Raw genomic sequence first — 27,504 nt, forward strand, 5'->3', positions numbered from 1 at the left:
CAGCAGGCACATGCCAGTTCCTACCAGCGCTATGACGACCACTTGGATGACACCTTCTCCCCCGGTGACGACCTTTACACCCAGGAGCAGGACGAGAGACCGTATCAGGGGTGGTCTGCACCCGAGGAGAGAGGATACCACTACCAGCAGGGAAATCAACACGAGATCCAATACGAGGACCAAGAGAGCGGAGAGCAGGAGCAGAGCCAGTATGAAGATAATGGGGACCAGTGTGGATACCAGTCTGGAGCAGGAGGCCAGTATATGGAGACAGGCAGTAGGTCCAAGGGAAGGACCAATTATGGGTTTAATGATGAAGAGGAGAACTGAGTAATATGAAAGAGTGAATAAAACGTACGTATGAGGCAATATTTTAATATTTGTGGAAGCTTTTATGAAAACTGGGATCAGATATCAGCAGAGGAAGGAGGGCACTGAGAGAAGCCAACAGCAGATGCAGAAGCTTCAAAACAGTCTAACCCGTTTGGGTCGAAAGCAACTGGACTTCTTTACTCCAGCTTCTGCAACCTTTTGGACGAGAAGTGAAATGTGTTTGAGAACTTAAAAGAAGTCCAGCTGCCTTTGAAGATCTACCTGTATGAGCACGAATGTAGACAAACACCCAGCTGCCTCTGACAACCTGACAGTGACAGCAACCGTTAATGAAACAAGTTGGACTTGTGTGAGAAGAAGTGTTGTTACAAAACAAACCTGCCTTAATCTTACTTTATTCTTTTTCTATTCTTTAGTGCTCAGCCGAGGTTCAAAAGAATCCAGACTGTGTAGACGCCCATCTGTTGTTTAAATCAAGACGAACTGAGCATGCTTCAGTGAGATGCTTATCTTTTTAAAGTTAATTTCCTGTTATTTTTAACAGGCACAAGCACCGATACTATATAAAGCATTTTTATTAGCACTACTCATGTGGTGCATGTCTTCAGGCTAACTTTTTAGACACCAAAAGGCTTATGACCTTAAGATCAGGACCTTTCCATAGTGACTAATCCCAACCATACCCAAACATGTTAATGACTAACCTCGTGTGATGATGGATCATCTTAGATGTTCTCTTAACTGAAGTTTGGTCTTTTTTTAGCATCTTCTTCGAGCTGTATGAAAGCATTTTCTCTGCCAATCAGGCCAACATGAACTTTTACTGAGAACAGTTTAACCCTTATTGTCCATCTTCCCAGTGCTGATGTGTTTATATTAACCTAACCATAGCTTTGTAGACAGCCACCAGGTAGTACATCATCATGTCTCAATTAGTCCCAAAGAATTTGGACTAATTACCATACAGCATTTGCTCTGAACCAAGCTCATATTAAATGTTTATACTTTTTGTGCCTAAAGGTCACTCAGGCCACTTGCACGTGGTTCTTTGCAGACTCAGTATCACTGCTTCCTTTTGCACATTCAGGTCTTCGTTGTCTTCTTTTCTGCTTCCCATAGCCGTTCACAGAAGTCTGTTCAGAGACAGTGAACAGCACACGCTGGTTTAGCTTTTCCTCTGGTTTTGTTTGAGTTCTTTGTTTACGCTCTTTAATTGTTTTGGGGTGAATGGTGTTATTCCGTGTCTGTTGTGGAAAGTGCAGAAATAAAGAGAATTTGAAGCAGCAGTTTGTCTAATCGGGGTTTTATTGCAGGCTTCGCTCACAGATAGAAGACGCTGAAGTGTTATCATTCCAAATTTAAAGGAGCTGTGTGAGCCGTCAATGGCAACTGCGGTAATTATTGTGTTCCTAGCATCAGCCAAAGGCTAGGATAAGTAGAGGTGAGTGGATCAATCCAAATATCAATAGTGTTAAGTGGTCATTGAAATGTGTTCAGAATTTGCAAATTAACAGTGAGTCATACAAACCTCTCTGCCCCACATAAGCTGCCTTTATAGGTCAAAAGTATCAGTATTGGCTCTGTATTTACTTGGTATCGGATCAATACCAAACTTTACAGTGTCACACAGCACTAGTGACGAGACAAAGCCTGTCGTGCTCTGATGTACATAGTTTGCAGTTAATCTGTGCTAGCTTTGCCTCATTTTAGCCAGAAGAGGCTAAAATCTGATGATCTGATACCTACTGAAGAAGAAGACAAACGAAAAATCGTATTTGAAATGGATTCATATCAAATGGAAAACATACAGAAATAATATTCAGTAAAACACAACTTTAAGAAAGCATGAATCTTAATTTAAATGTGTATGGGTGTTTTCAGAGAGCCCAAGAGATTTTAAAGCCTTTTTTCTAAACACAGACAAGAATTTAACCATGTGGGTATGCAGATGATTTATTTTGATTATGCTGTTAACATAAAAGTAAAAAGAAATGATTAAAAAAAAGTGGGGGATTAAATATGAGCTGCAATTTAAAAGTATCATAAACACTAAAGCGACGATGAAAACAACAGTTTGATATTTATAATGTGAAAACAAAGAGCTGCTGACAACGATTAACTTAGATGGTCACAGCCGGTCAAACAGGGGGACTTTCCTTCCTGACTGAGTAGCTGAAGATGTGAAATATGTATTTATACATGTACAGCAAATGAAATTACAAACAGCTGCAAGCTTTCTGCTAGGCTTCACCTCGGCTCATGGAGTCCCTGAACTGGACGTCCGAACCATGTTCGTGTGGTTAAGTCTACTGACAGACCAATCACAGTCATGACCTCGGGGGCTGGTCATGTGATTGGTTTAGAAACAGTATATTTGAGTTTGTTTAGTTTTTTCCTGTAATGCCAGAGTTTGAAGTTGAGATTGTTTTGTGTGAATTGGATTTGTGTATTCCTGTTTTGACTGATTGTTCTTTCTTCCATTGTGTTACTTTGTATCATTCAGTGAGAGCTTTGTTGTCTCAGTTTTTTTGTTTCCTTTTGTACTTTGTGCCTTGGTTTGAGTTTTACTTTCCCACCTTTTGAATATGTCTTGATTGCTTTAACCTGTGTCGTGTTTACCAGCTTTTCTCAGTCTCCAGTTAGTCCTCAGTGTGGGTCTGCCCCGAGTGTTTGTCTTACATTGTTGTGTTTTGATGCTACTTGTTTTGCTCGTCTTCCTGGCTTTCTATCCCGTTCTTGTTTTTTCATTCTGTATAATAAAACTTTGTCTTTTTTTTTGTTGCTACTCTGAGTTTTGATCCTTTAGTCTCTCTAAAGACATCACTAAGACTTTTATCTCTAAAAGAATAACAAAATGTTAAAGTTGAGGCTTCAATACGTGGAGTCCAGGGCGGCGGAGGACTGGAGTAAGTTTGATGCAATTACTGATTTTGAAACAGATATTTTTTGGAACTTACACAGATTCTGCAGACTTCCCTAGTTTGAGGCCAAAACATCTCCTGAGTGTGAGCTTATTATTAATCCCTCCATTTCCTGCCAACATTCGTTTTCATGGTGGATTTTAGTCTTGAAGCAGTAAACAGATAATGGCATGTCTCATCGATGGCGAATATGACTTTAAACTCAAAGACAACTTGGTTAAAAATAGAGCGCCTGGTTCCTTCACACCCGGGCGCTCTTGGCGTGGTTGGCGGGGGGGTCGAGGAGCGTGGCCGTCCCCCTGTTCCCAGAGTAGTAGAAGCTGTCGTCCCTACTCGGGGTCCCGGGGTCGATGCCCTGGCAGCACAAGATGATGATGCCACCTAGGAGGCAGAGGGCGGAGCCGACCCAGCCGGAGTACAGAGAGAAGCCGAATGACATCAGATCTTCCTCTTTATTAGCGCCGATGGGGAACCAGACGGTAGATATGATGCTGCACACAGCTGGGTTTCAGACATATTTAAACACAAAAGGTGAAAAACAGGGAAAAGAAGAGGTTATAATTTTGTGCTCGGTGCCTCCATCTGTCTGGCTGTCATCCCTGAGTTTGTGGACAGGAACTACCTGTCTTATCTCACAGGAAGCAAAACAGCCTGACAGATCCTGACCCATCATCCTCCTTCCTGCAACAGCTGGGAATGACTCAGGGAAGACCAGCGCTCTATACAACATGCCACATTCACCCAGTCACTGACTCTAAACTGAATGCTGTCTAACCAAATTCATACTGCGACAGATGCGTCGGAGAGTAACTTAGGGTTAGTATCTTGCCCAAGGATACTTGCCATGCAGACTGGAGGAGGCAGGAATTGAACCTCCGACCTCCCGATCAGTAGGTGACCAGCGCTACGTCCTGAGCTACAGCCACACAAAGTTCACTGCAGTAAGAGAAAGTCTCTTAAAACGAGAAACTGCCCTCAGAAATCAAATCTGTCCTCTGAAACTGTCCCAAAAAAGTTATTTGAACACACAAATACATCCCTCTAAAATGAAAACTAAAAAATATGTAACACATGTCCTCAACAACCTGCACACTCAGTACTGTGTACTCACAGTGTGCTGACCTCTACACTCTTATCTGAAATCAAAAACATAACAAATCAAATCTGCAGTCTGTCAAATCAAACTCATTCCTCAGATTTATCAATGGCACTGCTATTAAGGTGACATTTCATTAATAAGAGCTGGTTGAATTCTTTGAATACCAAAGAGAGCACCTTCATTGGGTCCTTTACTACCTCCTTATTCTGGAGGTTGGTTCTCATCTATCCAGCTTTTATAAAACAAAATGGTCAGAACACTTGAAACAAAGTGTCTGAGATTTGCATTTTTCAGTCATCAGCCACTCCTTTGAGTAATCAGATTCTCTGACAGTCTTTTCCCTGAATCTCCTCCACACGTTCCTTCATGATGTCAAGGAAAAGTGACGAGGAAAAGATGTTTTGGACTAATAAACTGCAAACACTGAAAGTCAGTGCAAGTGAAATTTCTCTTTACTTCACTGACAAAAGCTAAAACATTAAACTCAACTAGTGTTTTTGGTAAGTGTTAGTAAAGTAGTAGTTATAATCAAACTGATATAAACACAACTGTGCATGTGTGTGTGTGTGTGTGTGTGTGTGTGTGTGTGTGTGTGTGTGTGTGTGTGTGTGTGTGTGTGTGTGTGTGTGTGCGTGTGTGTGTGTGTGTGTGTGCGGCCTCCTCACCCATGAAGATGAAGAGGACGCCTCCCACTCGGGCGCGGCGCTTCTTCACAGCTGAGGTGTCGTTCTGCAGCCGCACGCAGGCCATGGACATGAGGATCAGGAGCGTGGCGGGGAGACCCAGCAAACAGGCGCAGATCATCAGAGCACGAGCTGTCTGGACGTAGGCTGAGAGGCAGAGAGAGCATCTGTTTGGTTTAACGTTCTCAGCACAGCTCACCTCTGGCACTCAACAAGGCGCTGCTCACATTAGGAATGTGCACACGTGTTGCATGCAGCGAAGACAAGAAAAAGATGCAAGAAAAAGCCTCTTTAGCCAGATTACTTTACTCAGAAAGTAATGTCTAATCATGCTCTGAGTTACAGTCAAACACAGTCTGACGTCACTCTTCATGTCTTCACTGAACACACAGAGAATAAATCCAAAGTAATAAAACATTGGTGTTAATGACTTCTCCAAAAGCTCATGAGAGACAAACCCCACTAGGTTTTAAACACCTGGGACTCTCAGGCTTCTGGTTTAGAACTGAAGAGGCTACTTGCATGAGAGGTGACACGTAAAGAAGCCCAGTCATTTTTCTGTCAAGCTGTTAAGATCTACAGAAATCTCAACAACCGTGCAAAGGACCACCAGAAGAAAGCTCAACCTTTGGCAGGCTTCTCTGTGTTAGCTGGGTCTGTTAACTGGAACCACCTGTCAGAGATGACTGGTATCAGCTTTCTTTGTTAATCCAGGCTAAACGATGACTCGCCCAAAGTGCACATCTAGATAAAAATCAGTCAGCGGGGACAAGGAGGAGAAATAGTCTGTGGCCACCACCTGCTAAACCATTCCTATTTTGTGTTTGTTGTCTCTCCACCTGCTGCACTTTACTTTTGCACTAAGTGGGTGAGATGGATGCCCAGAAGTTCAGTCTCTAACAACATAGATTAAAATCCCCGAAGTTTAACTGACTGTGTTATATTCTGACGGCCGAGTGTCGTCCTATGTTTCTGAGTAGTGAACAAAAGGCTGATAAATTCCTTTAATTGTGTTATACACTGTTTGGTAAACGTGCAGAAGGTTTGTTTGGTAGTAAACAAATTAAAAGCTCAAAAAGTGGAAAAATTGGCTTTTACATTGTTGTTTATAGTTTGATATGAAACGTGTGAAATTAATAGTCAGTATTTATAATACTGAGCACGAGAATAGAACTATACTCCTATAAACAGAGGACTGAGAAAACATTATTGAAATATGATGAACAATGTTTTACACCATAAAGCAGTTTAATTTAAAGAGTTTAAATAACCAGTTATATTCGTTTCTTTAAATAAAGCTTATAAGTTACCATAGTTTCCACAAGTGTTTGTTCTTCCCATCCTTCCTTTCACAATAAAAGTAATAAAAGTTATTTCATTTTTTATTCTGTATTCTGATGAACGAGACTGTTCGATGAACATATTGAATGAAACTGTAAAAAGAAAAAAAGAAAAAATCTTGTTACGAATATATTTTGTTGGTAAACAACAATGCCGGTTTAAATACATGTGTCGATAACTTAATATTTTAATGTTAATAACGTGAAATAACCATAAATATTTAACTGTAATAAATTCAACTCTAAATATAAAGCGTAAACTGTTTTGTTGACACGCAGCCACTCGGCTCACTCGCTGCCTCCCGCAGACCCACGCAGCAAACGTGAGCTAAACACACTTGAAAGATCTCGCCACGCACATCTTGTATTAGAGCATTTATTGGCGCAGCTCACCGGGCAGTGTGAGGATCTGGGTGAGGCCCACGCAGTGGTGAAGGGACGGGGAGATGACGCACTCTGCCCACAGGCCTCGGGAGCTCAGCTCGTCCATGCGGACGCAGGTGGCCTTGGTGTAGTCGCAGGTCCGGACCCAGTCGTTGGTGGCCGTGGCCACGATCACCCCCACCCAGCCCACTCCGCTGGCCGCGGTGCCAAGGAGTTGCCTGCGCATCTGTGACATGGTGAGCACCGTGCGCCCCAAAAGAGAAAGATAAAGATAAAGAAATTCAGCCTGTTTTTAAATTCAGAAACGTGGCAGCTTCTTGAGAGCTTTCCTCTTTTTTTAACGTCTGCGGGAGTTTAAAAAGTTTAAAAATGAAAAATGTTATAGGCCAAAGACTCAAAAAGAGTTTAAAAGCGGATAAATGACTGCGTTATTGTCTAATAAGCAACAAAAAACACCGGAAAACAAAAAACACTGGAATAAAGCAAAAACTGATATATATTCAGAAATAACTGCAGACAGTTTTTCTCTGACTTGGAGCTTTAAACAACGTCTAAAAAGCTTAAAAGTCTAAATTTAAAAGCAGTCCTGTTCCGTCAGTGCGCCTGAAGCTGATCCACGAGAAAAATGCCCAGAATAAGATTTATCACAGGGTGTGGTGGAAACCGTACTCCTCTCCAAAGCCAATGGGAGCACATGTGAGATCCTAACCTAAACCAGATACGGGGAGAAAGGCAGGCTCAGACAGAAAAACAAGCATCACCTAAAGCCTTCCTGATGAAGCTAAATCAGTTTAGCTCATAAAGTCCAGAGTTGTCCTCATGTGTCACTCACCTGCACCTCTGTTGCCCTCTGCTGGTGGTCCCGCCATCCCATCAGCAGCACTTCTGCCGAAATCTGCTCAGGTCCACTCAGTTTGGGACATCAGCAGAAATGTTCAGTGAATAAGACGTCTTAAAGTACAGCTTAAAGTATATGGAAGTTCTCAGGTGCTTTATTAAAAACATTACAAATATTAATATTAATATTTTAAAATACAATTAAATCTAAACAAAAAAGTTGTCGTTATTCACACCAGTTGATTAAAAATAAGGATTCACAACTAAATATTAGAAAAAAAATCTTTTTTATTATCATTTTTAAACCAATCATTTGATGAAGGTGATTTTCAGCCTGGGTTTGCGTTTCCTGGATGACAGGACGGGTTCCCAGTAAAGAATGAAATATATAATATATATAAAATATTAAAGTTTCCAAACCTCAAAATCATTTCAAACCTTAACATCTGACTGAAAACGATTTCTGTGTTTGTTCTGTTCTCAGCCAACGCGGCGCCACCATCCTTCAGTAATGTTGAGGTCTGGACTCTGAGGAGGCCAATCCATGACTGATGGTTCCACTGTGTGTTTTTCTGTCCAATATAATACAGCACTGGATTGATCTCTATTACTATTGGTTATTTATTTTATTTTACTTTAAGTTATTACAAATTGAACAGAAAGAAAGAAAAGACTGAGAGAATCTGTTGAATCAGCTGTTAAAAGAAGAAAGAAAACAAACAAACAATAGAACAACAGAATACAGAGATCAAAGCAACGACCTAGATACGTGTAAGTAACAGTAACTACTGAATACTGAATGCAACTGAGCAGCACACAAGACCGACAGCGCACAATATGCTTCAAGGTAGAAGCCGAGGAAGATATAGTTTGTGTCTGTGAGCATCCGTGTGCGTGAACGCGCCTGAGTTCAAAAGGTTTCTCCATGTAACGAGGAGGCTGTGGGGAGCCATAGCCCCGCCCCCCAGAGCATGAAGCGCTAAAAATGCTTCTTGATAGTCGTCTCGTCTCTCAGATGTTGTCCATCTGCTGAGGATAGTTTTAGGACCGCTCTAAGCCTCTAAGCCTCAGTTAACCCCAGAGCCCCGCTTCTACACCTGCAGCAGCCAGGTTGTAGGCACTGGGGTAAACTGCACTACGGGGGATCCCAGAACCTCTCAATCGCTCCACACCCCGACAAAGTGGGTCTGATAACCACTACACTGTGAAACTGTGCCAACTTTAACTTTAGCATTTTATTCATCCATGAAACCAGGAGGCGGCCCGACGTTTGCTCCTCAGTGGAACATCTGCTCCACGTGTCTGAAGTGTTTACGCACATTTTTGTTAGAAAGCCTGCTTTCACTGGGCTAGTAAAAGGTGTTTTACTTGGGAATTAATTTAAAACAAGATAAATAAATCGTTTGATGATCAATTATTCATTTATTAAATAATTTCAAGCAGGATACCATAAAAATGTGACGATTGAAGACACCAGCCTCTACCCTGATAGTGACTTTTTTAATACACAGACATGTCTTTGTCCAGAATATAGTGATATAAAACATTAAACTTTCATTAATCACTTACAAAGTCTACGCATTATTGTTTTTTTCCTTTTACACACACGGGTTATGTTTAGCTACTGGATAGATTTGTTGCTGACGTCACGTTCTAAAAAAACTAAATAGACAAATTTTATATATTAAATGTTCAAAATCCTTCATCAAATAGCTTCAAATGTACACTCTCCAGCGGCATGTAAAATATACACAAAGTTACAAAACCCCCCCGTCTCCTGCTACAGTCGGAGGGCCCAAAACTGGTGAGACGTCTCATGGACTCTGGTGTCGTCATGCTCCCGCACTCCTCTCCAGCTCCCATCTGCTAAGGCCACGCCTAGATTTATAATCTCATGAATTATAAATTCCCACAAATCTCTTTTTGTGACTTTGTTCTGTCATCCTTGGTGCCAGCTTTTGACTTCCGCCGATTTCTCTCGTTTCCTCGCGTCTTTATTGCCTTTTTTCCCTCTTCCTTTTTAAACGCTTTCTCTTTTCCTCACGTTGTTTCTCTTTTTCTTTGTCTCTCATTGGTTTTTCAGTGCGTTGATGTGAGCGCAGATCTTCAGAGCAGGTCCCAGTTTTATGTTCATGCTGGTCATCAGATGGTCCTCGGTGAGCAGCAGCAGAGCCTGGCCGTCGATCTCCTGCACCCGGAAAGCCTCCGCTACGTCACTGCAGCCTGAAACAGCAACGCGGAGAGTTTAAAAACACTGACGGTGTCTGACTGAGCAAATGATTCTGTTCAGTCACGCAGAAAGTAGCCATGGCCCTGACTTTAGTCACGTATAACGATTAGTTTAGTATAACGATCTAAACTCTTGACTTTTAATAAAAACGCCTCCAAACTCCTGCAAAGTTTAGTCTGTGGGGAGTGACTCTGTTTTGGAGCCTCGAGTGGACATTAGAGGAACTGCAGTTTTCCCCTTTCACTGTTGCTGCTGTCCTTCTGTCACAAGTCACTCCTCTGCTGTTTTTATATTAAGATCTTTTGGTGTTTTCATTCATCAGTATTTTGGTGTACAATATTCTTATCCTCCTCTTGATGAAGCACACCCCTGATGCACTCATGTCGTCCACAGCTTCCTTGTTTATTGTCCATGCTACGCGAGGATAGCTGTAGCAACGACATCTAGGACTAGGATTAGGTATTACATGGTACTGATGGTACTTTACTGTGTTCAAATCTTTTAAAGACACACTGCACACTGTGCTGAGATATGCTAATTTTGGCTAATATCACTTTGTTTGTGCAGAAAAGCTATTTAATGCATTCAAAGGTGTCAACTTTGGGATTATTTTGTAGATTTAACTAAAGAAGTGGGAACACGTGATGTGTTTGTGTGGCTGCTAATAAAAAAACGCATAAAGACACCATTTCAAATTAGATTTTGGTGGCTTTCCTGTGAACACATTTTTTTAAAGGTTCATAAACTCGACAATTAAATGATTGGTTGGTGGTTTTTAGGCCACATGATGAAATAATGTGATGCAGGTTCTGATAAGAACCTTCAGCAGCCCAAGTTCTACCTGAGCCCTTGTTTGGTTCCTCAAATCCTGATCGTGTGGGAGGAGTTTGCGGACAAACGACCCAACAAACAAAGATTTGGTTTGTTACAGTAACATGTTTCACACTGTTCATCCAGGATCGTTAGCCAACAATCAGTTTATCCACTTTATTTCTAACAGAAACGAGTCTGGAGAATGTTTCGACCAGAAGAGATCTGCATAACTCTAAGAGCCACATCTGATCTTCTCTTAGAAATAAAGTGACAGTGATGAATATTAAAGGCCGCTAACAGTGTTTACTACAGAATCATCTGTCTCATGTGAAACAGAGGTTCAGTTTCTCTCCCAGATGTTTCACAGCAGTCTCGCTGAGTCTGACGGTGTGTGGTTGGAAGTATTCTTCACATTACTTCACTCAGCAGTTAATTTCAGCATTTTGCGAAACCTTTAATGGGACTTGGGGGATACGAAGAAGCTGTGAGCGATTAAGACACGGAGTGTGGCGTAAATCAAACCGACGGTTCAGAGTTAAAGGTCCCGGGAGAAGCTCTACGTGTGGGGCATCGGCTCAAGTTTACCTGGCAGCGTGTGGATGAAGGCGGTGACTTCCTCCACGCTCCACTGCGAGGGGGCTGGCTTAAACGTGGTGGTGGGCGTGGAAGTGGTCACGGCCGGCGCCGACGCCCTCCTCGCTCTCCGAGCCGCCCGACGCTCCATCCTAGCCGTCATGGCGACAGCGGGATCTTCCTCTCCTCCGTCATCGTCTTCCTCCTCCCTGCCTCCACCTCCCACCATATCGTCTTCATCTTCGTCCTCTTCTGCCGCCGCCGCTTTTTCTTTTCCATCTTTCTCCCGCTGACCGGCGCTCCACAGATCACGAGGCTGAAAGGAAACAAAGCGTGTAAGAAATGTAAAAGCCAGGAAACGTCCTGCCTGATATCAGCAGTTCAGGGGCTGCTGGGGTGATAGTGTGGGGCCCTGCAGCACCAGCGCAGCATCATTTAAACCCCACACTCCACCTCAATCATCTCAAACTGGTTACTTGTATATGACTCCACAGTCACCAGCTCTCACTCCAGCAGAGAACACGTGGGATGTGGTGGAGCGATAAAGATGTAGAAACTGTGTGATGCTATCATGTCGACATGGACGAACACCTCAGAGGAATCTGTGAGTTATGAGAAAGTTCTCGACTCAAACGCAGTTCCAACTCAGCACAAGGAAGGAGTCACTGAATAAAGTGGCTGCTGGCTGCATAGAACTTAAAACTGAGCGTCTGTTTTCTGTCGGTGGAGCTTCCTGATTTCTCGGCTCTCTGCTGCCCTCTAAAGGCCGTCGGCTGTCACTGAACCACAGATGAAGCACAGATGGCTTCAAAGGGCTCATTTCATAAGACCAAAGCTAAAATCCACTGCACACGACTAACTGAGCTAATCTAGTTTTACACTACTAAGTATTTTTAATTCATGTGTTTGTTTCAGTTTAGTTTCAGTGTTTTTTAGTTTCTCTGGGACAAAATTTAAAAAGTTTACAAAAGATATGAAGCTACAAACGCAGAGTGGCGTTTTTGTAGGAACGTAACCCATCAAATAAACATCACAAAGATCAATAAAAGCATAAAACTGTGTTTAATATTTGGAAAACCAGCCTCCTGTAATACAGCCGGTGCATGTGTACGTTCACATTCGGCTCGTGGAGGACTTCAGGAGCTCTAGCTTCATTTTCAGAGTGTGGCTCTTTAAAACATCTCAGCACTTCTCTGTTTGCTGTTTTAAGCTGTTGGCGAGTTCAGCGTCCCTACCAGCCGCAGCAGCAGGGGTTTCCCAGGGACTGACTCCGCCCGGTTGAGGGCAGGACGAGGCTTCTCTGACCGGCTTCCTGCGCTGAGAGCTCGCAGACGCTTCGTCAGACGAACGTTAAACCTGAGGGGGGAGGAGGAAGGGGAGAAGCACAGAGACACGTGGTGATGTTTCCTCGTTCTGCTGCTTTCATTCACACTCGTATCTGCATCTGACACCTGCGCGCCTCCACGCAGGCCACACACCACATCCTGTCACGCTGCTGCTGCGACAGCAGCACCCCTACGCTGTGTAAAGGTCCCGTGACATCACAGCTGCCCTCTTTAGCGCTTAAGCCAATGAAGCGAGGCCTTACCCGCGTGCACAGGAAGTGGAGCAGAAGCGTTTGGAGCGCATGAAGTTGTGTGCGTGGCCCCTCTTCCCGCAGAACTGGCAGTGCAGCACCGTTCGGTCTCTGTGGCCCGACCCTGTGAGAGGGACACAGTGGAGGTGAAGCTGAGAAACACAGAGTCTAACATGGTTCCCACTGCTAGTTTAGAAGACTAACAGCTCCCACATTTACCACATCAGCAGCAGAGTGACAGACGTGAGCAGAGCAGCATTCGGGCATGTGTGGGGTAAACGTCAGGTTTACCGCCGAGTTTTCAGGGTATTAAAAGTGGTTGACTTCTTACACGTCTCACACACACTTTCACTGCACAGTCCCAGCTCTGCTCTCAGCTTGTATTTAGTGTTTAGCCTGTTCATGTGTTGAATCAGCCCCAGTGCTGCAGGTGCAGAACATGACGGGACAGGTTTACAGTGGTGGGCAGAGGCTGTGCCACAATGCAGAAACTCCGGTTTGGTTCACTGTTAGAGCCTGCGGACCAATCGCTGCGTCAAGACAAGAAATAGAAGATCTCTCACCGTTTTTAGAGAACATGCAAAGACTTTGTCCTTGTTTGGTGTGCAGCCACGAGAAACCCTTTTTATATATTTTCTTTAAGCCTAATTGATTTTCCTTTAATATTAAACTTACTAGTCTTATATAAAAACTGCAAGAATTATGTTTTTATTCTTGATTCAATCAGGTCTGCTCTCATTTAAAGTCTCTCAGCTGCAGGGAAAATGCGTCACCTGCTTTGTTTTGAGTTTTCTGGGATGAATCTTTGTTGTTGATTTGGTGACAGTATGACGTGGCTGCGGCTGGTCTACTCTGCAGCTCTTACCAACAGTACTTTCATGTATCGAGACTTCAGAGCAGATAAACGGGCAGGTGTGAAGTTTAAAAGTTAAACTGCTCCTTACTGCTCCCAGGGTCGTCCGTGTCTCCTCCTTCCTCTTCGTCCGAGTCTGTGGAGTGCTCAGTTTGTTTTATCGTTTCCGTTACGGGCAGCGCCGCTTTCCCATTGGTCCCATTCACTTCCTGCGGTTTGGGCACCTGCTCTGGAACCAGCAGGGATGAGCGGTTCACCTGGACCACAGAAATAAGGTGAGTATAAATGCACCGCCTGTGGCTGAAAAGGTAATCGCAGTAAGGAGGGAATCCGTTTACATCCACCCAGAACTTATTCTAGGTTTATACACGAGAAAGGTTTTGACTTTTTTCCCCTTTTAGTAACAAAATTGTAATATTTGCCGTCTCTAAGAAAGGGAAACCCAAGAAAAGGTGATAAACTGTAAAACCCAGATTGAACTGTCAGCTGAGCCACAATTTATTTAGGAAATGCTTAAATAAGCCTGAGGAGATTAAACACCAACTTATTTCACACTAAAAGCATCAAAACTAAAATTCTAACTTCATTTTTTCTGCCTTTGTGATGTAAAACAAACGTCTCCTTACAGGAAACGGTTGGAGCCCCTCCTGGATGACAAATCCCTCCACCAGGTGGGTGAGAACCTGCCGTCCCTCAGGCCACGGCCTTGGCTCCCAGGGGCTGCTCAGTGATTGGCTGAAGCTCTCTGACTCGTCCTCCAATTGTCCGAGAGGCTCTGCCTCAGTTTCCGTGGGGGGCTGCTGCTCGCCACCTGCTTTGTCCACCTTCGCTGGCTCATGCTGCGGTAGGCTGAGGTCAGTCGGGAGGGCGGTGTGCGCCGGGAGGAGAGGAGGAGGGTTTTCTGCCGAAGGAGTGGTGATGGGTGAGGAGGGGGGAGACTGAGAGGAGAGGCTGGACAACGCTGTGAGGAGCAGAGAAAGAAAAAAGGGTTGACTGAAAATTAAAAGGAACATGTTTAGAAAAAAGTATTGATTGCATGAAGTTACAGCCGAAAACAAAGCAGGACACTAAAGTTCACCAGTGAGCAGCAGGTAGCAGCGAGCCTTTACTGCACCACTGTTACGCCTGCAGACGTCCCGTGAAGACAGTTTGCTCAACAGCTCAATTGCTTTGTAGCCTGAAGCATCAGAAGCTGCTGCTGGCTGCACACTGTGCACCGACCATGTGTGCTTCTCCAGGACGAGCGGAGTAAAAACAACTAATCATGTGGACCCTTTAAGGGAGCACAGCTCGGACAGATGAAGCTGTGGAAAACGCTTTCATGCAAAGCCTCGTGTAAACACACGGATATGAGCACTAAGTGTTGCTGCGTCTGAGCTGTTCACGGTACCTGACTGATTGTCGGACTGGGTCGACATGTTCTCACAGAAGTCCTCCTGGCTGACGGGCTGAAGGTCTTTCTGAGGCTCCGGCAGCCTCTGACTCTGGGCAGAGGCTTCGGGGACTGGAGCTGGCTCTGGTACCGGGACTGGTGCTGGAGTTTGGACTGGAAGTGGAGTTGAAATGAGACCCGTGATGGGTTTTGAGTCCACAGTGGAGTCTTTAACAGGATCAGGTTCCGGGATAGGGTCCGTGTTGTGGTACTGATGGGGAAGCTGTGCCGTCTGGTTCTCAGACTGGTCCATTGGAGTCTCTCCTTCCTCTTCCTCCTCCATCTTCTTGTCCTTGCCTTCCTCTCTCCTCTCTCTCTCACTTTGGCCTTCTTCTGTCACTTCCATTTGATCTTCCTCTCGGCTAACTTCCTGCACCTCCTGGCTGATTTGCTCCTCACTGGGCTCCTCCTCCTTCACCTTCTCTCTTTGGTCATCTTTCTCCACTCTCAGGTCTTTAGCAATGCTTTCCTCATCTTTGACTTCCTGTCTCACAGCTGCAGCTCTCTTTCTCTGCTCTTCAGCCTCCTTTACCTCCACCTTCTGGGTCAGATTTTGCGGCTGGGGCTCAGCTTGACTCTGCGGAGAGGCTGGACTCAGAAGGGATGGAGGTGAGGGCAGAGGAGAGGTGGTTTTTGGCAACGAGGGGTTTAAAGGAGGAGGAGGAGGAGGAGGAGGAAGGACGTCTTCAGTGCTCAAAGTCCTCTTTGATTGGGCGGAAACCTCAGCCGACTCTGCCGCTGGAGGCGGCGGGCTGCACCGAAGCATGCGTGTACGTTCCCGGCTGTGGCTGGCGACCCGAAGAGAGGGCGATGATCTGAAGCTGCTTCGCTGCAGACAACGAGCGCTCAAAATGCGGCACAGCTGACAGAGCGCTGGAGACAGATACCGGGCTGTGAGTTAACGGACAGCTCTTCAGTCCCGCCAGCGGCCGGCTGATGGAAGACGCCTGGCTGGAGGGAGCAGCAGCGATTGGTTGGAGGGCCGAGGTCTGTCGAGGTGACACCGCTCTGTGACCGTTAGGAGAGTGAAGTCTGGGTCTCAGAGGGACGGCTCGAACCGGAGAATAGAGAGCTGTGGGAGACGAGCATGAAGAGGAAACCATTAAACTATGAGGGATATGACTAATAATGATCTGATACATGACAGACTGCAATGGGTCCACTGGCCACTCGTGCATGTTGTTTAATTCTCATGTGCTTCACTGTAATCTGCTGATGCACAGCAGGCTGCAGGATTCAGGGTGTTGGCTGAAAAACTTTCTCACATCTAAGATTTAAACATTTCCTTTCAGTGGCTCCAAAAACTCTGAATTATTTAGATGATCAAATGCAAATTTTATTATGTTTTTGTTTCCTAATTTTCATCTCTCAAGGCTGGAAAATATATCAAGACCCATGATTCAATTTACTTTGTTCTGCAGCACAGTGCAGTTTTCTTCCAGTGATTTATGAGTTCAGCTGCAGACAGTGACGGCAAACATGCTGAAAACTGACTTGTTGTGTTCTGTGAGGGTAAACCGAAGCTCTGATGTCTCCGGGTAATAGAGAGGAATTATTTGGTTCATAAGTCACTGAAATGAAACGGTACACAGGACCACAGCAGTGCAGCTAAAGACGGCTCTGAACAGCTAAAAGCAGTAAGTTTGTCCTTTCTTGTTTTAAAAGTAACCAAAATTAAAATAGTGAAAAAAGAAAAATATCTATTTAAAAAATGTAATTCTTTAAAAACTGAAGGCAAAAAATGATTGAAAATATAAAACGCTCATTTTGAAACATTTTTTTTTTTTAGTTTACTCACTGCTTGTAGAAAATAAATAAACATGCAATCTCACACCACAAGTGTGATTGTTGCTAACACCAGACTGTGGCTTGCTGCCAGAACAGCTGGAGAGAGATGTCAGACGGCTTTAAACTGCAGGCTTTTATTTTGAAAGGTTCAGAGTGTTGATAACATCCAATATGTAATTTGAGGCTTTTATTTTGTGTCTTTTATCCTTTCTTCACCTCAAACCCGTTGCAGCAGATGGCTGCCCGGTCCTGAGGTTTCTTCCTGTTAAGAGGGGGGTTTCCTTCCCACCAAGTGCTCGCCTACAGGGACTTGTCTCATTGCTCAGGCTTCTCTGTATTATTGTAGGGTCTCTACCTTACAATATAAAGGGCCTTGAAGCAACTGTTATCATTTTGAAAGCATACTGGTCTTCCACTGATGGCTTTTATTTTGAAAATCTGAACCACACCTCCCTCCAGTCCCCCCGGTTAGTCACTGTCAGGGTGAGAGCTGGATCCAACCAATAAACTCAAACAGGATCAAATATAAATAAAACAAACCACATTTAGGAAGCTGCAAACGCAGCATCAGCTGACTGAAAGTGCAGAATTATAATAATTAATGAGAATATATTAGTCACTATGTAAGACCCTCACATGGAGGAGCGTACTCATCCGGCCTCATCACACCCTTCAGGGACCTACTTGGAGGCGGCACGGCGAGGTGTCGGCTGGGCGTGGTTGGACACTCCGTTGCTGTGATGCTGGACTGAGGTCGCGGCTTGAGAATCGGGAAGAGGGGGGCTTGAGGTCGAGAGAGGGGAGGCGGGGCCGTGGCGCTGGGCTTGAGGCGTAGGGAAGGAGGGATGGCGAGAGTCCCGGGGGGAGGAGGCCTCAAGGTGAGACTCTGGAGCTGGAAGGGACACAAAGATGTTCAGTTAGATCCCACCAAGGCGTTGGCTATCCAGTCACAGCTTAGCAACTGTTACCAGCGAGGGCGGGTATGTTAGAGGCAGCAGGAAAAAAGCTCTGAAGCAGATTTAGTCTTAAACGTCGGACATTTTCTGATTGTTCGTAAGGTGAAAATAAGAAATACAAAAACAATACCAACAAAAACAGAAAAACAAGATCACATTTCCTATTGATGTGGGTCTGAGGACCAACTGTGGAGAGATCGTCCACTGATCCTGATCCCAGTCACAGCCGTCTGTTACAGTCAACGTGTGAGAGGAGTGTATTTGAGCCTGGCTATCTCTCATATACCAGACTTTGTTGAGCTGGCACGAATTCGCACTCCTTCATTAAATGACTGAAAGTTACTGAAAAAAGCAGCTCTGTCTGAGGTCAGGTCGGAAGATTTCACAAATAGTTTATATAGTGCGACCGTCCAGGCTCTTTAAGACCCCTCCTTCCTACAATGGAGCTTTCTTGTGATTGGCCAGCCTCTGGCAGATTAGGGAGGGGCAGCAGCTTGCGCTTGCTCGCTGTGCTTGCTGAGCTTCGCGTGTTTCAGACGACTGTGTAAAGAAGTCAGCTTTTTGCATTTACCGTCTAAGGTCAGTTCAAAAGATGCATTCACGTGCGTACAAAGACATTTGCTCGGCTGCTCACCTGAGCCGAGGCGGGGTTAGAGGAAGGAGGAGAAGTGGAAACAGAGGAGGAGGAAGAGGAGGAGCACGGCTGGGGCGGCCGCATAGCAGATGTAAGAATTAGCTGCAGGAGAAAAAGGAGGAAACAGGTGAAGGAGGAGATGAACAGAGGAGAGCAGGACAAGCACAGATGTTTGTGTGAGACATAACTGAAGCATCTTCTTGGCCTTTGCTTCCTTTTAATGAGCTAATAAAACACCCATAAACATAAACACCAGATTTGAACCCTCACACAAGAAAACTGTGAATTTTGCTGGGGACTATTTTCTGCGGTGGATTAATACAACTGCGAGGCATATGCTTCATATTCAGTGTTTTTCAATGTTAAACAGACTTTTTTACAACACATGTAAGTGTTTTAAATCCAGGTGGCAGATCTAGATGATGGAAATGATTTGTGAGATTAACCACGGTTTAATATTTCACCGTTAAAAGAACTTTTATGAACAGATAAATAACCTTTAGTCTAAAATAGGTTTCTGTGCAAATAATCAAATGATGTCAATAATGACAATTTGATGGTTTTCACAGATGTGTAGTTTTGAGCTCATCAGTCACAATCAAGCCGCTTTGCTCTTCCTATACATGAACACTCATAATATCTGGGGAGCGTTCTTTATTGAGAAACAGAGTTTACTTTGTTTCTGTCGCTCAGGCTCAGTCTGACTCTTCTTTAGCTGAGCACCACCGTCTGCCATCAGAGACATGATCAGAGCAGACACAAAGATTCAGTATGTGGAACACTGATGATGCAAATAAGACATGAAATCATTAAAGCTGTGAATTCACGAGTTCGTTTATCTTGTTGTTGACTTATCTCTACCATGGCGGCTGCACAGCACTCTTGTTCTTAGTAACTGCAGTTGCAGCAGTGCTCAGCTCAAGGATGAAAACAGATATATTTGTATATTTCTGACATGCAAATGTCAGTGACAATGAAACACAAACATATGCATTGCTTAACTTAGTGATGGGAGTCAGGTACTAGCTACATGCATGCAGCTATACACAGTCAGCCAATCACAGGGCAGCGTCTCTATGCATGTAGGCATGTAGACACGGTCGAGACGACGTGATGAAGTTAAAGCTGAGCATGTGGAACAAAAGGTGATTTAAGTGACTCTGAATGTGGCGAGGTTGTTGGTGCCAGACGGCACGGTCGGAATATTTCAGGATCTGCTGGGATTTTCCCACCGAAAAAGAAAATATCCAGTGAGCAGCAGTTCTGTGGGCGAAACGTGCCTCGCTGAGGTCAGACGTCGGAGGAGAAAAGCTTCAAGAGATCAGTAACTCAAATAAGCACTGTGTGGCGAGGCGTCGTCTGCGATGCTGCTGCAGGTGAGATGGACGCACCTGCGCCGCATCTGCAATCACACCTGTGCTGTTGTCATTAGTGGTTGTTGGTGGTGATGTGTACGGCTGGCAGCTGTTACAGCAACCGTGTGAATATTGTAAGCAGAAAGCATGCTGCAAAGCATGAAGATGCACCCGGGCCTGCTGTGGGTTTGTTACACACTGGTTACAGCCGTAGCAGAAGAGCATCTCTGAGCTAACAGCTAGTCCAACCTCAAACCACACGAGTGTCCTTTCTGTCAGCTACGAGAAGCCCGAGGCTACAGTCCACACAGGCTCCCCAAGACTGGACAACAGAAGCCTGGAAACATGTTTCCTGGTCTGATGAGTCGCGACTTCTGCAACATTAAGACTTCAGTGTCACCATTTGGCCTAAACAAGATGAAGCTTCGTGTCAACTGTTCAAACTGCTGGTGGTGAAACAGCTTGGGCCTCTTAGGCCGTGGTGTTTAAATGATGCTACCTATTGTTGCTGAACATGTCCATCCTCTTATCGCTACACTGTATCCATCTTCCAAAGGTCACTTTCAGCAGGACGACGGGGCTCAACCTCGTACTAGCAACGTGTACCTCATGAAGTGGCCTCTGAGTGTATAATGTGTACTCTCTGCTGTAAATCAAAGATTTGGGGAAAATGTGATGCTTCAAGATCGTTTTAAACTAAAACTTCAAACAGGTAGTATGTACATCATCAGTTACCATGGTGATTTAGAGAGGTAAAGCACCTCTGTAACACTTAAAAGTCGGACTTTAAGCTCAACACGGCTGCCTGGTAACGTTGCTTCATAGTCTGTGTTTTCAGACTGTTTCAGATCACGTCTCACAGGGTTTTTGGTGCAGTGCATTTAATATCATTTACATCATGTTTGTGTTTGTTTAGTATTCGGAGAAATTTCTGCTTTGAAAGCTTTGAAACGTCTGTTTTCAGATTTATTTGCAGCTTTAAACTCTGAACTTTTCCTGCCAACTGGCTCATTTTAATACTCGTCATCCTTTCTGCAGCTGCACACTCTGTCCTGTTCACTGTGAGCAGCAGAACAGAATGCATGTGGAAATATATGAAAATGTGTGTGTGTGTGTGTGTGTGTGTGTGTGTGTGTGTGTGTTTACCATCTGAGCTCTAAGCAACACTTGGTCTTGGCCTGTCCCTTTGAGACCTTTTCCTAGGAGCAATGTCTGCTGGGACACCTTGGGATGTCTGACAGGGGAAGGGTTCTGATTGGTTCGCACAAGACCAGGTGTGCCCACAGGAGTCTGTGATACCTGGAACAGAGGCAGGAGAGGGGGGAAGGGAAGCAATTAAGGCAGTGCTTCAGAGCAGGGATGACTTTTTGTGATATTTCCTCGAACAGCAAAGCAGTCACGAGTGTGTTTGGGTGGAAACCAAAAGAGTAAACAATGAAAATGTTGAATTTTTAATGCTTCTTTTCAACAACAAAGAAAAACACTAAATGAATACTTTAACAATGGACAGCTTCATCCAAGCAGATTAAACCTCTCTCCACCAGGCAGCTCACATCTGTTTATAGTTCTTTAATCTCATCTATCAGGTTTAATTTAAAGATTTGAAAAACTAGTTTGTAAAATTTGTTGTCAGAAACTGTTTGGCATGTTTTTAGGCAAAGGAGTGGATTTTAAATCTGAAGTTCAGACTTGAATTAAAGGGGTTTAATAAAAGTATTCCCTCAAATATTCAGGAATTACAGCCATTTCAATGCACAGTCGCCCATTTTCAGAGGCTCACAATTCATTAGACAACTGTTTAATATGTTTTCACGGCCACCAAATGCAAGTGTTTCATTTGCATTTGTTTGCTTTTTCAGAGGAACTCTCAACACGAGGTCCGAATAAATGTCAGTGCGAGACAAACAGGCCATCACTCGACTGAAAGTCCAAATAAAACAAATGAACCCATCAGGCAGAAAGAAAAAATCAACATTGTGGTGAATCGGCCAGCTCAGCAACACTACGAGACTTTAAAGACCACAGAACGCTCTCAGGGAGGATCATCGTCACAGGGTTTACACCAACAGGGTGCAAACCACTGGGTACACTCAAGAACAGGAGCCAGACTTTACCAGCGCACGGCTGGCAGTGGAAGCAGGTCACGAGTGTTTACTGATGATGCGATTGCTGATAGAAGCAGCGGGATGAGCCGCGAAGTGTACGGGGCTGTAGCCTCTGCTCAGATTCAGGCAAACGCTGCAGGGCTGATCGGACAGAGCATCGGAGTGCAGACGGACAATGAGCCGGACAACAAAAGCGACCCAGTGCAGAGAAACGTGATCCTCTTCAACGGCCACGTCGGGCACCTGATCTCAACCCGACACAGCAGCTTTTCAGTTACTAAAGGAAGAAAGACGCAAACTTACTTCTGTTGAGCTTCGAATTAAGCGGAAAGTCTGAACTTCAATCACAATCGGTCGATTGTTTCATTTAAAATCGCAGCGGTGGCCATCGTGTATCAGTAACTGTCCGTTTCTGTTGCTGACATCCAGCTAATGACAAGTTCTGAGAACAGCTTCATAAAAGCCGGGATTGAAGTTTCTGATTTCGTGCTCATCTCAAGCTCGTGTCTTTAAAGCTCTAACGTGAGGAACCGCAGACTGTGCAGCTTTTTGTATCTGGCAGCAACGCCTGCATACAGAGTGTGAACGCCAGCGTCTCTGTGGCTCGCTCACAGTTCAGCCTGTTTACTCACTGAATTAACAGAGAGCGAGACCCGAGTGTAAGGATGTGAAACGCACTCAGATGAAAGCAAACAAAGAGGAAACTGTAACCCCAAACAGTCAAACACTGACCCAGATGGAGCCTGACAGGTGAAAGGTCCGAGGCTTCGTCTCACGAGCTGTCTGTCATTCTTACATTTAGATTATTCACACCTGATCTTTCTTTTTAAATCCGTTTGTTCAGGTCCTGAAAGGTCAGCTGTCGCTTTCAACAGTTATTTCCAACATTTAATGAAACTCAGCTTAAAAGATTCTCACACACCACGTGTCACAGAAATATGAATAAAATACAGATTCGGTCATTTAAGCAGGTTGACTGTCATGTGCTGTACCTGCATTTTTATTTACTGTAGCTGTACTTTATGCATGAAGCTTGCTAACAAAGCTAGCACTAGCTATCACCTTTGTGCACCTTTGCACCAAATCCAAAGAGTGAAAACTGTGATTTGAGTCTTCGCTGTGCGTTCTGTAAAGATGGCAGTACAAGTAAACATCACGAGTGCAGGAAGGCTAGATAAAACTTTGAGCTCAAGCTGTTTTATTTACATCCGTCCTCTGCGTCAGGCTCGTCTTCTGAGATTAAATTACTGCGTCTTTTTTAGACGAAGCTAAAAATTATTTGGTCCTAATGTTATCAGCCTGTTGAATGACTGCTGTCAGTCTTATGAATACAGCCAGTAGGTGTCCTCCTCCTTATGTAACCCAGAGACTGTGCATAAAAGAGGCATCACAGGTTTTCTTTTCGAAGCCTCAAAGTTAACGTTTTAGCCACTGTCATGGTGGGATTCTTGGATGTGGTCATGAGAGGGTGGAGACGTGCGTCCTTATTCTGTATGGGTGCAATGTATGAACACAGAAAGAGCAAAGATCCAATACAGACAAACTGGACAAACAAAGTGTTTCTAAATGAAAGACGTGTTCCTGCTTCTCTATGTGGGGGTCAGTGTGTGACCTTTACCTGTCTGCCAGGTGGACTGGCTGGCGTGTGAAACGGTGTGATTGGCGTTGAGGTTGCAGAGAGGACCCTAGCGCTCCCGTTGGTCAGGCTGGTGGAGATCTTGGCAGACATGGTGGTGTTGTTGTGCGTTGCAGAAGAAGTTGGAGAGGATGAGAGGAGTGGTGAAGGAGCGGTCGCTACGACAGGAGAGGAGGAGGACGAAGGGGGAGGGAGAAGGGAGGGGGAAGGGGGGGTTTGCACGGAGGAAGACATTTTGGAAGAATGGTTGTGTCGGGAGTATGTGCGGAGGGCGGGGGCAGGGGTGGAGGTAAGTTTAGGGGGAGTCGGGACGAGGACGTGAGGAAACGGAGCGCCTGCCGTTGCTGCTGCCGCCTTTGGTCCATGGTTTGTGGTGATGGAGGGAGCGGGAGTGAGAGGCGGGGGAGGGGAGGAGGTGGTGGGTGTCAGCGAGGGTGCGGGGGAGTCCAGGAGCATGGGGTTGGGGGTAAGCCGAGGAGGCGTGGGGGTCGGAGGGGTGGCGGAGGACTCAGCGGCGGTCGGAGGGCTCGTTCCATTGGTGGCCTCGCCGTGATCTGATTGGCTCTGCCGAACCAGCTCCCTGTCCATCCTTCAACACTGAAGCACGCTGAGGAGCACAGACAGACGCACAGACACACAGACACAGACACACAGACACACAGACAGACAGACACACACACAGACACACAGACACACAGACACACAGACACACAGACCAGACACACGACAGAACACAGACACACACAGACACACAGACAGACGCACAGACACACAGACACACAGACGCACAGACACACAGACAGACACACAGACACACAGACACACAGACAGACGCACAGACACACAGAGGCACAGAGTTAATTTGCATACTTTGCATTTCAAGTTCCAGAGAAAACAAACTCACTGCAACATTTGTTCTCAGAATTAACACAAGACATGGAAATAAGTCCTAACGTTCCTCGTGAGGATTCATTATCAGCGGGGGAAGCCTCGGCGCCCCCACAGACGAGCTGGAGGCCAAATCTAACAGTTAAGAGCCCAAAACCAACAATCGGCACAAACACGACCTCATGTTAACCTGTTCTGTACAAAGCTAGCAGCGAGACACTCCAGAGTGATGCTGAAGCAGCGTCACAGCTTGATTTTCAAGTAACAAAAGCTGGAACGGGCTCGTGCATTTCTAACCACATTTGTTCCAGCACAACGTCTTGATGCACGCTCAGTCATCCAGGTAAGCAAATCCACAAAAGTCCCAACTTTTTGGGATTCCTGCACAACATTAAAAAGCCTCTGGTTTCAGTCACGTTTCAGGATACAAGTTTTCATCTGCCTCACTTTTTCTCCTTTCTTCTCTACCTGATCCCATCCCCGGTGTCCTCCTCTGTCACACCAACCCTTTTTGTCCTGCCTGGCAGCTCCATCTTCAACCCTTTTGTTCAACATGTCCAGTCTCCCCTCTCTGCACGCGTCCAAACCATCTCAGCCTCGCCTCTAACTTTGAGCTGTCCCTCTGGTGGATTTGTCCATCTTCAGCCTCCTGTTACATCGCAGCAAGTCTCACTACTGTCTTGTAAACCTTCCTTTTCACTCTTGCTGCTTTCACACATCACCCCTGACACTTGTCTGCCTTCACTACCTCATTCGTGTTGATTTGCATTGACATATTCTGGTCTTAAAGGATGAAAAACTGCTTTTTGAGGGTGGAACAGTTGGTGGAATAAATCTGGACCTGACTACAGTTCAAGTCCAACACGACTGTTTTGATGTTTAAAATTTGTTTTGATCTAAAACACAGACATGTCTCTTGTTCCTGGGTAGGAAGTGTTCTTCTTGCCTGGGAGGCAGAAGGAAAGTCATTAATATCTATTTGCAAAAACTTTGCTTTTGTGAGCCATAATTTAATTTGTAATTACATTTACAAATGTCACTGTCATCGTAACAAAGACAAAGTCTGCCTGAGAGACACTCTTTAACCCAATGGTCCTTTTGCAATCAGGCTTTAAAAGTTACTGCAAAATCTTGCAAAGAGTTATGATTAAAAGCCACCTGGTTATGTTTAAGCAATAAAAACACTCAGAGTTTGAGTGGACAAACAAATTTGCTGGTTTGTCTCCAGGAAAACAAAAAAACAGATTTTCAGTCCCTGAGGTCTGGCTGTCCAGAAGTAGAGTCTATCAGCTTCATTCTTATATTTAAATAGGTTAGTGAAAGAAAGATGGTCCGCGTGTTCTCCTGATTAACACAGAGATTCGAGCAGACAGGTACACGTCAATGTACTTCTGATATTTTGTTAAGCAGCACATGCAAATGTGATGCTGCTGCTTAAAGCTGTAATTAGTAGCGTAATAAATGACTTTTAAAGCAGTGTAAATACACCGATCAGCATGACATCAGGTGAGGTGAATAACGCTGACTCTCCATCATTGTACATCAGGGAGAAAGTGAACATTTTGTCCTCTAAGTTGGTGTGTGAAGCAGGAAAAACAGACAAGCGTGAAGATGTGAGCGAGTTTGACAAAAGGCCAAACTGTGACGCCTTCATCTCTGAAGCTGCAGGTCCTGTGGGCTGTTCCCGGTCTGCAGGGTCAGTCAAAAAGTGGACCAAGGAAGGAACAGCAGGGAACCAGCGGCACGGTCGTGAGCAGCCAAGGCTCATTGATGCACGGGTGAAGGCTTGCCTGTGTGGTCTGATCCAACAGAGAGCCAATGTAGCTCAAAGTTCATGCAGGATCACACAGCATCACAGTTTGGTGCAGTCCAGTCAGGGCGCCCATGCTGACCTCTGTCCACCTCCAAAACCACCGACAACAGACAGGTGAGCATCAGGACTGGACCACGAAGAAACAGAAGAAGGTGTTCTGGTCTGAGGAGCCACGTTTCTTTTACGTCACATAGATGGCCGGATGAGTGTGTTGCTTATCTGGGGAACACCTGCTGCCAGGATGCACTATGGGAAGGAGGCAAGCCAGCAGAGGCAGCGTAATGCTTTAAGCAACGTTCTGCCCAAACATCGACACGTACCATCCTCCTAAGCACCGATGCAGAACATGTACACACTTTCATGGAAATGGTATTCCCTGATGGCTGTGGCCTCTTTCAGCAGGAAAATGAGCCTGGCCACAAAGAAAGTGGTTCATGCATTACTTTGTAACATAGTAATGCATTACTTTGTTACAAATAATGCATTACTATGTTACAAAGTAAAGAGAGTTTGAGTTCTGAGTGTAACACTGAAACAAACTGGGGAAGTAAAAACACAGAAAACAACTGCAGAAAATTATTAAAATAAGTGTTTAAAAAGCACTTTGAGTGAATAAAGCCCAGGTTAAAGCATCAAATATACACAAGCACTCAAAACTGTCTTTACAAATCTAGGCTGCTGACATTTTCTGAGTATACATATCATAACATTTGCTAAACAAAGGTTGTATAAAGTCCACTTAACTCTTTTTTTCTGCTTTGATATATTAAGATCGTGTGACTTTGTTCATGTTGACACTATTTCATTTTTTTAGGCCAGTTTTTAAAGTAAAGGCGACTCTGATTCACCTTTTTTGAATTTTTGGATGGAGTTAAAGTTCGCCGCTGAGGACCTGCTCACGCCTCGCCCTTTAAAGCTGAACGCTCGGCTGCGTGAAACACGACACCCTTAGTGTCAACTTCAGCCGTGTGTTTTGGATTTGAGCCACTGCAGCAGTTAATCTGAACCGTCGCTGCAAAACGAAAACAGAAAAGTGTCTCCTGATCTCCATACCGCAATCTGTAATTATTGGATTATCTGACCGCAGACTGCCTCAGTGTCCTTAAAACACCGTTACCTGATTCATTTCTGTCACTTTTAAGCCAAAACTTCCAAATATCTTCTGGCTTGAACAACTCAAGTATGAAAATTTACTTCTTTTCTTTCTTATTTTTGACTTTTCTGACATTACATAGAAAAAACCCACCTGAGCAAA

The 27,504-nt window shown here is 44.7% G+C and overlaps 2 protein-coding genes and 1 long non-coding RNA gene across 3 annotated transcripts; all 3 read right to left on the reverse strand.

Moving 5' to 3' along the window:
* Positions 1–1,620: 1,620 nt before the first annotated feature.
* On the reverse strand, positions 1,621–20,943 carry LOC120717305. Its single transcript, XR_005692163.1, has 3 exons — positions 20,369–20,943; positions 18,752–18,757; positions 1,621–1,911 (listed from the first exon to the last, which is right to left on the reverse strand). It is a non-coding gene; the product is annotated as an uncharacterized LOC120717305 (long non-coding RNA).
* Positions 2,271–7,449, reverse strand: cldn11b (claudin 11b). Its single transcript, XM_040005234.1, has 3 exons — positions 6,770–7,449; positions 5,019–5,183; positions 2,271–3,755 (listed from the first exon to the last, which is right to left on the reverse strand). Exons 1-3 carry the CDS (start codon positions 6,993–6,995, stop codon positions 3,496–3,498), a joined length of 651 nt encoding a protein of 216 aa, XP_039861168.1. The 5' UTR covers positions 6,996–7,449; the 3' UTR covers positions 2,271–3,495.
* Positions 9,000–15,962, reverse strand: LOC120717261 (polyhomeotic-like protein 3). Its single transcript, XM_040005185.1, has 7 exons — positions 15,033–15,962; positions 14,269–14,603; positions 13,734–13,899; positions 12,802–12,913; positions 12,449–12,569; positions 11,226–11,529; positions 9,000–9,820 (listed from the first exon to the last, which is right to left on the reverse strand). The coding sequence occupies exons 1-7, from the start codon at positions 15,838–15,840 to the stop codon at positions 9,666–9,668; spliced, it is 2,001 nt and encodes a 666-aa protein (XP_039861119.1). The 5' UTR covers positions 15,841–15,962; the 3' UTR covers positions 9,000–9,665.
* Positions 20,944–27,504: the final 6,561 nt, after the last annotated feature.

Source organism: Simochromis diagramma, unplaced genomic scaffold (assembly GCF_900408965.1).
Source record: "Simochromis diagramma unplaced genomic scaffold, fSimDia1.1 OVJJ01000097.1, whole genome shotgun sequence".
Taxonomy (NCBI): Eukaryota; Metazoa; Chordata; class Actinopteri; order Cichliformes; family Cichlidae; genus Simochromis; species Simochromis diagramma.